This window comes from Pseudophryne corroboree, assembly GCF_028390025.1.
Source record: "Pseudophryne corroboree isolate aPseCor3 chromosome 3 unlocalized genomic scaffold, aPseCor3.hap2 SUPER_3_unloc_28, whole genome shotgun sequence".
In the NCBI taxonomy this organism is placed as follows: Eukaryota; Metazoa; Chordata; class Amphibia; order Anura; family Myobatrachidae; genus Pseudophryne; species Pseudophryne corroboree.
Window position 1 is genome coordinate 357,173 of NW_026967517.1, and position 12,330 is coordinate 369,502.

Genomic DNA, 12,330 nt, shown 5'->3' on the forward strand with positions numbered 1-12,330 from the left:
CGGAACGCCTTCTTTAAAGTCGACCCGTCCTCATCCAGTCGGAGAATGTAACAGCAGTAACTTACATCAACAGCCAGGGCGGAACAAAAAGCAGAGCAGCAATGGCAGAAGCCACAAGGATTCTCCGCTGGGCGGAGAAACATCTAAGCGCTCTGTCAGCTATCTTTATTCCAGGAGTGGACAACTGGAAAGCAGACTTCCTCAGCAGACACGATCTCCATCCAGGAGAGTGGGGACTTCATCCAGAAGTCTTCACAGAAGTGACAAGTCGCTGGGGTACTCCCCAAGTAGAGATGATGGCGTCTCGTCTCAACAAGAAACTCCAAAATTAGGGACCCTCAAGCCATAGCGGTGGACGCTCTGGTGACACCGTGGGTGTTTCAGTCGGTATGTGTTCCCTCCACTTCCTCTCATTCCGAGAGTGTTAAAAATTATAAGAAGAAGAAAGGTTCCGACGATCCTCATTGTTCCAGATTGGCCAAGGAGGGCTTGGTATCCCGATCTTCAGGATTTACGCATAGGACATCCCTGGCTGCTTCCTCTACGAGAGGACCTGTTACAGCAGGGGCCGTGTCAGTATCAAGATTTACCGCGGCTACGTTTGACGGCATGGCGGTTGAACGCCAGATTCTAGCCCAGAAGGGAATTCCCAGTGAAGTCATTCCCACTTTTATTCAGGCTAGAAAGGATGTTACGGCAAAACACTATCACCACATTTGGAGGAAATATATTTCCTGGTGCGAGTCCAAGAAGGCTCCTGCGGATATTTTTTAACTTGGACGTTTTCTCCACTTTTTACAAGCTGGAGTGGATGCGGGCCTTAAATTAGGATCCATTAAAGTACAGATTTCTGCATTGTCAGTTTTCTTTCAGAAACAATTGGCCTCACTTCCTGAGGTGCAAACGTTTGCAAAAGGGGTGTTACACATCCAACCTCCTTTTGTGCCTCCTGTGGCACCTTGGGACCTTAACGTGATGTTACAGTTCCTTCAATCTCACTGGTTTGAACCTTTTTCAAAAGGTGGATTTGAAATTCCTCACTTGGAAAGTGGTGATTTTATTGGCCTTGGCATCTGCACGGCGGGTGTCCGAATTGGCGGCCTAGTCTCACAAGAGCCCTTATTTGATCTTCCATGAAGATAGAGCAGAGTTGAGAACTCGTCAACAGTTTCTGCCGAAGGTGGTTTCTTCTTTTCATATAAACCAACCTAATGTCCATCTCCCTCGGCACAGTTCCTATAACTGAGGTCTGGAGGAGGGGCATAGAGGGAGGAGCCAGTTCACGCCCTTATTAAAGTCTTAAAGTGCCAATTTCTCCTGCTGATCCTGTCTATACCCCATGGTTCTATTGATGACCCCAGCATCCTCTACGGACTCAGAGAAAAGGATTTACTGGTAGGTATTAAAATCCTATTATTTATTAGTGCGCAAGCAGGACAGCATTTTCTCTTCTTTGGTGTTTTATTATTCCAACCATGTCACCTCTAGTAATCCCACACGAGCGTCCATGTCACCTCTAGTAATCCCACACGAGCGTCCATGTCACCTCCAGTAATCCCACATGAGCGCCCATGTCACCTCTAGTAATCCCACATGAGCTTCCATGTCTCCTCCAGTAATCCCACATGAGCATCTGTCTCACCTCTACTAATCCCACATGAGCGGCCATGTCACCTCCAGTAATCCCACACGAGCGTCCTTGTCACCTCTGGTAATCCCACATGAGCATCAGTGTCACCTCTAGTAATCCCACATGAGCGTCCATGTCACCTCTAGGAATCCCACATGAGCGTCCATGTCGCCTCCAGTAATCCCACACGAGCGTCCTTGTCACCTCTAGTAATCCCACATGAGCATCAGTGTCACCTCTAGTAATCCCACATGAGTGTCCGTGTCACCTCTAGTAATCCCACATGAGCGTCCATGTCACCTCTAGTAATCCCACATGAGCGCCCATGTCTCCTCCAGTAATCCCACATGAGCGGCCATGTCTCCTCCAGTAATCCCACACGAGCGTCAATGTCTCCTCCAGTAATCCCACACGAGCGTCCATGTCTCCTCCAGTAATCCCACATGAGCGGCCATGTCTCCTCCAGTAATCCCACACGAGCGTCCATGTCTCCTCCAGTAATCCCACATGAGCATCAGTGTCACCTCTAGTAATCCCACATGAGCGTCCAGGTCACCTCTAGGAATCCCACATGAGCGTCCATGTCTCCTCTAGTAATCCCACATGAGCGTTCAGTGTTGATCAAGCTCCAGTCTAAGCATCCTATCTTTTTTTTTTTTTTATACACATAAAAGCAATGATTACAGGTAAAACATGTCAGTTATAGAATTATATATTGTATCCTGTAACACCCTGGGTCTTGTCTACTCATTTTATATTTCCATAATGTATTTTATTTCCATCAGATGGACGCACAAGCAGAAATATCTCAGAAGGACATCTAATGGTATCCCAGGATTCTGAAATAACAGATAATGACAGTAGACAGGATTCTCCAGGAGATAATCCCATTACCCCAATTATACATCCAGCTCTATCAGCTGATCCCCCTGATTCTGGGAAATGTTCTCCTGATCACTCTGATATTGGTGCATCTGTTACAGCTCTGACAGTAGATACAGAGTTTCCCTGTTCTGTAGATGCCAAATGTTTTACACAGAACACAAAGCTTATTACCCATCATCCAGCTAAGGCAGGTGAGATGCCACTGATATGTTCTGAATGTGGGAAATGTTTTGCATGCAACTCAAATCTTGCTACACATCAGAGAAGTCACTCAGGTGAGAAGCTGTTTTCCTGTTCTGAGTGTGGAAAATGTTTTGCACTTAAATCAGTTCTTGTTACACATCAGAGAAGTCACACAGGTGAGAAGCCGTTTTCCTGTTCTGAGTGTGGGAAATGTTTTACACAGAAATCAGCTCTTGTTACACATCAGAGTAGTCACACAGGTGAGAAGCCATGTTCCTGTTCTGAGTGTAGGAAATGTTTTCCACGGAAATCAGCTCTTGTTGCACATCAGAGAAGTCACTCAGGTGAGAAGTTGTTTTCCTGTTCTGAGTGTGGGAAATGTTTCGCATTTAAATCAGTTCTTGTTAGACATCAGAGAAGTCACTCAGGTGAGAAGCCGTTTTCCTGTTCTGAGTGTGGGAAATGTTTTGCATTCAAATCACATTTTGATATTCATCAGCATACTCACACAGATGAGAAGCCGTATTCCTGTTCTGAGTGTAGGAAATGTTTTGCACGGAAATCAGATCTTGTTACACATCAGAGAAGTCACACAGGTGAGAAGCCGTTTTCCTGTTCTGAGTGTGGGAAATGTTTTGCATTCAAATCACATTTTGTTATTCATCAGCATACTCACACAGGTGAAAAGCCATTTCCATGTTCTGAGTGTGGGAAATGTTTTGCACGGAAATCAGATCTTGTTAAACATCAGAGAAGTCACACAGGTGAGAAGCCGTATTCCTGTTCTGAGTGTGGGAAATGTTTTATACAGAAATCAGTTCTCGTTACACATCAGAGTAGTCACACAGGTGAGAAGCCATTTTCCTGTTCTGAGTGTAGGAAATGTTTTCCACGGAAATCAGATCTTGTTGCACATCAGAGAAGTCACACAGGTGAGAGGCCATTTCCATGTTATGAGTGTGGGAAATGTTTTACACATAAATCAGCTCTTGTTAGACATCAGAGAAGTCACACAGGTGAGAAGCCATACTTCTGTTCTGAGTGTGGGAAATGTTTTGCACGGAAAACACATCTTGTTCTACATCAGAGAAGTCACACAGGTGTGAAGCCGTATTCCTGTTCTGTGTGTGGGAAATGTTTTCCACAGAAATCAGTTCTTGTTACACATCAGAGAAGTCACACAGGTGAGAAGCCGTATTCCTGTTCTGTGTGTGGGAAATGTTTTACACAGAAATCAGATCTTGTTGCACATCAGAGAAGTCACACAGGTGAGAAGCCGTTTTCCTGTTCTGAGTGTGGGAAATGTTTTGCATTCAAATCACATTTTGTTATTCATCAGCATACTCACACAGGTGAAAAGCCATTTCCATGTTCTGAGTGTGGGAAATGTTTTGCACGGAAATCAGATCTTGTTAAACATCAGAGAAGTCACACAGGTGAGAAGCCGTATTCCTGTTCTGAGTGTGGGAAATGTTTCGCATTTAAATCAGTTCTTGTTAGACATCAGAGAAGTCACACAGGTGAGAAGCCGTATTCCTGTTCTGAGTGTGGGAAATGTTTTGCATTCAAATCACATTTTGTTATTCATCAGCATACTCACACAGGTGAAAAGCCATTTCCATGTTCTGAGTGTGGGAAATGTTTTGCACGGAAATCAGATCTTGTTAAACATCAGAGAAGTCACACAGGTGAGAAGCTGTTTTCCTGTTCTGAGTGTGGGAAATATTTTGCATTTAAATCAGTTCTTGTTACACATCAGAGAAGTCACACAGGTGAGAAGCCGTTTTCCTGTTCTGAGTGTGGGAAATGTTTTACACAGAAATCAGCTCTTGTTACACATCAGAGTAGTCACACAGGTGAGAAGCCATTTTCCTGTTCTGAGTGTAGGAAATGTTTTGCACGGAAATCAGCTCTTGTTACACATCAGAGAAGTCACACAGGTGAGAAGCCATATTCCTGTTCTGTGTGTGGGAAATGTTTTGCATATAAATCAAATCTTGTTACACATCAGAGAAGTCACACAGGTGAGAAGCCATTTTCATGCTGTGAGAGAAATAAATCCGCTCTTGTTGAACATATTAGACATTACCCAAATACGGAACCATTTACATCTTCTGGAGTATAATTATCACTGTCATGCAATGTTCCTCAAGGGTCAACCTTATCTCCTATGCTTTATTCAATATAAATGCTACCACTGGGTGATATAATAAGACGTCTTGGCCTGGTCTACCACTGCTATGCAGATGACCTGCTTTTTGCTCCATGTACTGAGAACCTAATACCAATCCTAAACGGTTGTCTAGCTGAGCGCCAGGGGTGGATGATGCCAGTTGGCTGTGACTCAGTCTTTGTGAAACATAATAGAAGCTCACCAACAAAGGACAAGACTTTACCAACCATCTGGATTTATGCTTTGGTGTACAGAATTGAAAATACTGAACATGTGCTGAATCTTTGTGTTGTCCTGGTATGTGGCTGACACAGACATCAGGTATCTGCCACATACAAATCCTCATTCTTCCATCTGTGGACCATAGCCAGAATCAAGCACTTGATTCCCTCAGAAGTTCATAGACTACTGCAATGCCATCTACCTGGGTCTCCCAGCAAAAGAATTACAGAGCTTGCAGCTAGTACAGAATGCAGCAGCAAAGCTGTTACCTAACCAGCCCGTTCCTGCCTCATAACACCCATTCTCTACTCCCTTCACTGGCTGCCTGTAAGATGACAAATCTATTTCATAATTGGCTAACTGACTTTCCCAGCTCAACATTACATGGTCCACGGTACTAGAAGCAGCTTCTGCCTCCTTACTGCCCTGCTTGCTTGCTTCTACAGATGGACTGTTACCAGCAGTACCAAGAATCTCCTGTCATTCATTTATGGGTTGAATGTTTAGCTTTGTAGCCCTGACCATGGAACTCACTGCCTTGCACAGTCCAAGAGGCCTGCACTCTAGAGACCTTCACAAGCAGACTGATGACTGTTACTCACGCTTTTCATTAATGTACCAAAAGGACCATGGGGTATAGACGCATCCGCAGGAGCTTGGGCACACTGTAAAAACTTAAACTGGGTGTGAACTGGCTCCTCCCTCTATGCCCCTCCTCCAGACCTCAGTTAGACTTTGTGCCCAGGCGTGATGGGTCACACACTAGGGGAGCTCTACTGAGTTTCTCTGAAAGACTTTATGTTAGGTTTTTTATTTTCAGGGAGACCTGCTGGCTACAGGCTCCCTGCAGCGTGGGACTGAGGGGAGAGAAGCAGGACCTACTTCTGTGAGTTTCAAGGCTCTGCTTCTCGGCTACTGGACACCATTAGCTCCAGAGGGTTCGATCACTTGGTGCGCCTAGCTTCTTGTTCCCGGAGCCACGGCGTCAATCCCCTCACAGAAGCCAGAAGAAAGAAGTCGGGTGAGTATTGGAAGAAAAGAAGACTTCAGACGGCAGAAGACTTCAGTAATGGAAGTACAGTGGTAGTGCTGCTCTTCATGCTCCCACACACCAACGGCACTCACAGGGTGCAGGGCGCTGGGGGGGAGCGCCCTGGGCGCATGTTACTGGTCTGCTTAATGTGAACAACTGGCAAAAAAAAAAAAGCATTTAGGTGCCGAGGCACCGTGGTTCATCCCCCGCCAGTATACTTTAATTATTTCTCTTATACGGGTGCAGGGCGCGAGGGGGGGAGCGCCCTGGGCAGCGAGTCAGTTTTAACAGTTCTTACTCTCGCTGCCGGGGGCTCCATATACAGACCCCGTCGGCCGCCATGGGGTACAGGGCGCCGGGAGGTGGTGGCGCCCGGGGCAGCATAGATAGTTAGAGCTCCCGGGCGCCGCACACGGGGACCCACCTGAGAGCAGCAGGTGCGCGATTCGCCGGAACTCCCGCTTCCCGAACGTTATCTGGGGTGCACGGCGCGCAGGGGGGCGCCCTGAGAAGCATGGTGCGGAGTATATATATATATATACCCTATATTTAGTACTCAGCCTATTTGGTTTTCAGATCCAGGGGGGCTATAGCGTGCCGAGAGGGGCGGAGCTTAGCCTCACACACTGAGTCAGCGCCATTTTTCCCTGCTGTCCCCGCCAAGAACAAACAGTGGGGAACGCAATGTTTGGACTGTGTTGCCCTCCCAGAGGTGTAATCTCCCTGTGTATAGGGTCCCCGGCTCAATATAGGGTTATATATATATATATATATATATATATATATATATATATATATTATTATTATTATTATTTTTTTGTCGAGCGGGCTTAAGCGCACCGGGAAGGGGCGGAGCTTAGACCTCACAGAGGGGTCAGCGCCATTTTCCAAAGTTCCCCACCGGGACTTGCTGTATACTAAGAAGGAAGGGGGACACAGAGTGTTTTAATGCTGTATGGGTGTCATACAGCATTAGGATTGATAATGGACGCAGAATCCTTGTTGTAATACATAAATACACTGTTTCCCTGTTTTATTTACCAACTATTGGTTAGTCGACGTGTGTCGACAGGTGTGAGGGCTTTGTCAAAGGCGCCTGTGGGGATAACTGTTGGTTTCGCCGACGCTTGCCGGTACTTGATTCAAACAACTAAGTATTGACAGGTTACTTTTGTGTGCTTAAAAAAACAAGTAAACACACTAGGGGAGACATGGCGGTCGGTCGATGCCCTGTCGGCATCAACGGTAATGCCTGGCTAAAAGAATTAACAAGCTGTTATTGACTGGTGCCTGTATTGGTATTTATATATTTTGTTTATATATAAGTAGGGGGAGTGTTATTACAATTGTAGAGGTATGCTTCCCTCAGACCCCTTGGGGTTTCCAAGATTGTGATTATTCTGCCGCTTACTATTCCGGGCTGTCGACATTTCCTCAGTTTCTGTCGGCCGTAAAGTTCCTGGTAGATCCACATCGGGGGCATGTCAGTACATGGTCATACACATTACTGTCACTAGGGACCTGACGGGTCTGGACAATCCACTTGCGTATAGGTTATGTCTATATGTATTTATGTGTAGATATGACTTTATATATGCATGATTACGATATATGTGTTATATGGTGTATTACATGATGTATATACATGAACGCTGAAATAATGGTATTCTCATGGGCTGGTCGCTCTGTTGATTAAGCTCTAGATTGGACGAGTTGGTTTCGATGCTCTCAAGGAGTCCGAATATTAATCTCTTCACAACGCGGAGAGAAATCTATGACAGTCAACTCCTGGTCGACGCAGAGCCCGGTCGCAAAGGATCATACACAGGCAGCTAAGTGAAATTTTATTTCTATACTTTGACCTTATTTGCAATGTATGCACTTGAGGGAGTGTGGTAGTCGGGTAAGCATCCGATAGAATTATCCTGCCCAGAGTGGGTAGGGCTTGCCTATGTTTATTTTTCCTTATAACATTACAGCAGGCTGCCACGTGACAGTAGGTGGTGTGACCGGAAAAATGCGGAGGAGGTCTCCGGGAGATGCTGGTGGGAGGTATACAGCTGTTTGGTGTGGCCTCTCTTCAGTTAATCTCGGCGGTATCCGCTGATAAGGCTAAATTCGTGAGTTAACCTCCTTCACAACGGTGGATGACGCATTCTTTTGTGGGATGCAGTCTATAACCGGTTCGAGACCGTTCTTTTTCTTTTTCCTTTTCTGTGTAGACAGTGGAAGGTGAAAAGGTAAGTGTTCTGCAGCCTTGTTAGGTTCGCAGAAGTGGACGTAGTTTCTGTTTCCACTACATACACCACTTGTCGCTGAGTCTATCTGGCTGGTCCCCACTTCGGTGACCACTTGTCCACTAATTTTCAGTTAGTCTAGGAATAGACTACGACATGTGAGTTATTTATAGAAGCCAAAGGGGAACATTCTGAGTTACGGTTGTTTCCCCTTACTGTTTTTTCTAATAGATTTTGCCACTCCCCTATGGAAGGGGAGGTAACACGCAACGCCTTACAGAGGTGCGTCACGTTCAGGACATTGTCTGGTTGTCCCTGTAAAAAGGTGCATATCCTTGTTTATCTCTGACGGTTCTTCGGCGCAGAAATGGGCCTGTTGTTCCCAACGACGCAAATGTCAGAAGTGGTTTTCAGAGTGGATACTGACCGGTTATGGTTTGGTGTTTTCCTGTGGAAAGAGGTCTGAGGTTCCAGAGTTGGATCGACTTTGAGGTGACACCTCATCAATAGGTTCCATTAAGAAGATGCTGCATGAGAGTTTTTTTTTCGGAGAGCAGGTCTAATACCAGAGTGATTTTCATGGGACCAGTTGGAAATGTGGTCCGGGTCTCACCTGCGCATCCACCGGAATATAATCAAAACGGCCAGGACATCGCTCCTGTGGTGTCTGCTCGATTTTTTCCTTCTAGAGGAATAAAGGTTAGGGATCCAGGTTTAGATCTTGGTGTCCGTGCATATAAATCTCCGAAGCTGGGGAGCAGTCCTTTGCAAGGGACGTATTTCCAGAGGATGAGGTCAGGTTGGGAAACTTGTCTGCTGTAAGTTTTGGCATTAAGAGCTATTTTAGACGAACGTATTCTTCATGCTCTGCCGTGTTAATTCTGCCAGAAGCCTTGTCAGAAATGGCGTAAGTAAGCCGCTAGGGCGGAACAAAAAAAAACAAAACACGAAAATGGCAGAAGATGCACTGTTTGCAGTTGAGGGGGAAGTCTGGTAAACGCTATGTTAGTAGTCTTCATTCCGGAGGTAAACGACGGAGACATAGATTTCCTTTGCGGACATGATATTCAGCCGGGAAAAATACTGTCATTATTGAGAAGCTTTCCCAGACGTGCCAAGTCTTTGTGGAGTGTCGCAATTGGACATGTTGGCGTTTCGCCTCAACGTGAGACCTCGAGGAGAGGGTTCCAGGTTAAGAGACACTCGGGATATAGCAGCGGACATCCCTGTGACACCGTGAGTGTTTTTAGTCGGTCGAGGTGGCCTCTTCGCTTTCACATTTCTGGCAGTGGTAAGCGTAAGATGATCGATGATCCTCTGAACTCCGGTCTAACCAGAGAGGGTTGGCTATCCAGTTTTCATGGTTTACTCATAGAAAATTACTGCCCTCTTCCTTTACGTGAGGTAATGTTACAACAGGATCAGGGTGTGTATCAGGACTTACCGTGGCTGCGTCTAATGGCGGGGCGGTTGAAGGTCGTATCCTAAGCTGAATGGGTGTTCCCAGTGAAGTCGTTTCTTCAATTCTTCCGGCTTGGAAAGAACTCACGGCACAGCGTTACAACCGTTGTTGGAGTAATTATGTGTCTCGGTGTGTATCCAGGAAGGCTCCTATGGAGGACTTTCAGCTAGGTCGTGCTTATCCATACGTTACAAGCCGATGTGAAGGCAAGACTATTATGTTTTTTTGCAGAAATTTTTCTCGTTTGGAAAGTGGTCAGGTTTTTGAATTCGACGTCGGAAGTGGTGGTCTTGTCCCACAAGAGCCTTGTTTGATCTTTCAGGTGGATAGAGAGGAATTGAGTACTCGGTTGATAGTTCTATCAAGAGGGGTTTCGCAGAAATCAGGCTTTTGTTGATGCCGGAGGTTACTTAGGCATTAGCTAGTTCAAACCCCCTTGCTCTAGCCAGGGTTTTGAGTATGCAAGTCATCTATTTGGCTTAGTTTGGAGTAACAGAGACCCTGTTTATGTGGTATGTTCCCAGCTTACTTTTGGAGACTGCGTTATGCAGTTTGTTACATGCTGAATCTGTGATGCGGTCTGGCATGTTTGTTCTACGGCTGCTTTGCCGTCACCGAAGTCGGTGGATCTTCCTTCTTTTGGGAAGATGGGATTTTCTTGGGCGAATGCCCGAGGAGTCTCGGCGGTTTAACTTTGCCGAGCGGATTCTTGGTCGGGGTCAAAAGTTTTTGCCATGCTTTACAAGTTTGATACCCGGATTGTTGAGGACCTTATGTTTGCTCATTCGGTGCTGCAGAGTCGTCCGCACTCTCCCGCCCGTTTTGGAGCTTTGGTATAAACCCCATGGTCCTTTTGGAATCCCCAGCATCCTCTAGGACGTATGAGAAAATAGGATTTTGGTACCTACCGGTAAATCCTTTTCTCTTAGTCCGTAGAGGATGCTGGGCGCCCGTCCCAGTGCGTACTGTGTCTACAGTTATTGCTTTTTGGTTACACCCTGGCGGTGTGTCTTTTCTATCTGGTGGTTGCTACCGTTGTTCATGACATAGCATGCAGGGTCCTATTTTTGTTTCTGTGGACACACGGGTTGTGTTACATATTCTCTCAGGGTTTTGTTCATGCCTTTGACTGGTATTCTACTGAATGCCACGTTCTACAGTGTGTTTGAGGTCTGAGCTGGTATGACACTCACCGTGTTTATAACAATAAATTCTTTCCTCGAAATTGTCCATCTCTCCTGGGCACAGTTTTCTAACTGAGGTCTGGAGGAGGGGCATAGAGGGAGGAGCCAGTTCACACCCACTTTAAGTCTTTACAGTGTGCCCAAGCTCCTGCGAATCCGTCTATACCCCATGGTCCTTTTGGAATCCCCAGCATCCTCTACGGACTAAGAGAAAAGGATTTACCGGTAGGTACCAAAATCCTATTTTACTTCCTAAATAATACATCCCAAATGCTTAGGTCTTTTTTCTGCTGTTTATTTTGTATCTTGTGCTTTGTGTAAATGTGAATGTCTAATACCAGTTTGCACAATCTGTATTGCTGCACGACAGTATGGCGGCCATTGGAACGTGTTTTCACTTCTAGTTTGCCTAACTTGTTGCAGTTACTCATCTTGATCAGGAGTGCTGAGTGTTTTCAGATACAAGATCCTGTGCATATATACCCTGTACATTACCATGTGCATTAGAGTCACCCGGGTTTTATCTGCGGTGGTTTGTTGTATGTTACATCTATATGGTGCGGATACTCCTCTGTATGATTTCATAATAAAAGCTTTTGTTTGCATCTAATTATTACATTATAGCTTTTATTTTTTATTCTGTTTTATATTCCCGTCTGAGTAATTGCGCCATAATGTCTAATCTCGGAGTGGACCCCAGAAGATGTAAAGAAACCGTGTAAGTGTTCCATCATTCTGTTTTGTGTAAGCATACAGGTAAGTGATGGCACGGCGGCCACTGTCCGTCACATTCCGGTGGTATAATGGAAGTGGACTGTCTGGGCTTATTCTAGTCTACTGCAGAAATAAAAAACTCAGCCTTTATCCTGCTTAAAAAAATGACAAAGCCCATAAATCAAGCTTGGCCGGACAAGACAGAGGCCACATTAATGGTGGCACATCATATAGGCTGAGGACCCATGCTTCTGGGATATATGGCATAACTCCCTCTTCACCCACAAAAACCTTCCCTTCACCATTCACAATGTCCACCATTGCCCCTTCAGAAGGGACACAACTTTCCTTTGCTTGTTCCACCTCCTCCTCTACAGAGCCCAGGACCACCTCCATGACCATTTCATGTTTATCTGGAGGCCTGGCATCTGGGAGGTTCATGGCCTGAGATGACCACAGAACAACCAGGTAGTGGGCAAGAAGAATCCACAGCCTCCTGAGGAACTGGAGAGTCCAAGGATCCACCCCACATGAGGCAGAGAAGGGTCAACCACAGGGACTGGCTCACCAATTTCCTTCCTAAAAGCTGCTCTTTACCCAGTTTGGT

General features: G+C 45.8%; 2 protein-coding genes across 2 annotated transcripts in view; one reads left to right on the forward strand and one right to left on the reverse strand.

The window, feature by feature from the left end:
• Positions 1 to 12,330, reverse strand: part of LOC134983892 (oocyte zinc finger protein XlCOF22-like) — a 630,483-nt gene that overhangs the window by 184,205 nt on the left and 433,948 nt on the right. The gene's annotated exons all lie outside the window — the stretch shown is intronic.
• LOC134983891 (zinc finger protein 260-like) lies at positions 2,419 to 5,735 on the forward strand. Its single transcript, XM_063949500.1, has one exon. The coding sequence runs from the start codon at positions 2,454 to 2,456 to the stop codon at positions 4,821 to 4,823; it is 2,370 nt and encodes a 789-aa protein (XP_063805570.1). The 5' UTR covers positions 2,419 to 2,453; the 3' UTR covers positions 4,824 to 5,735.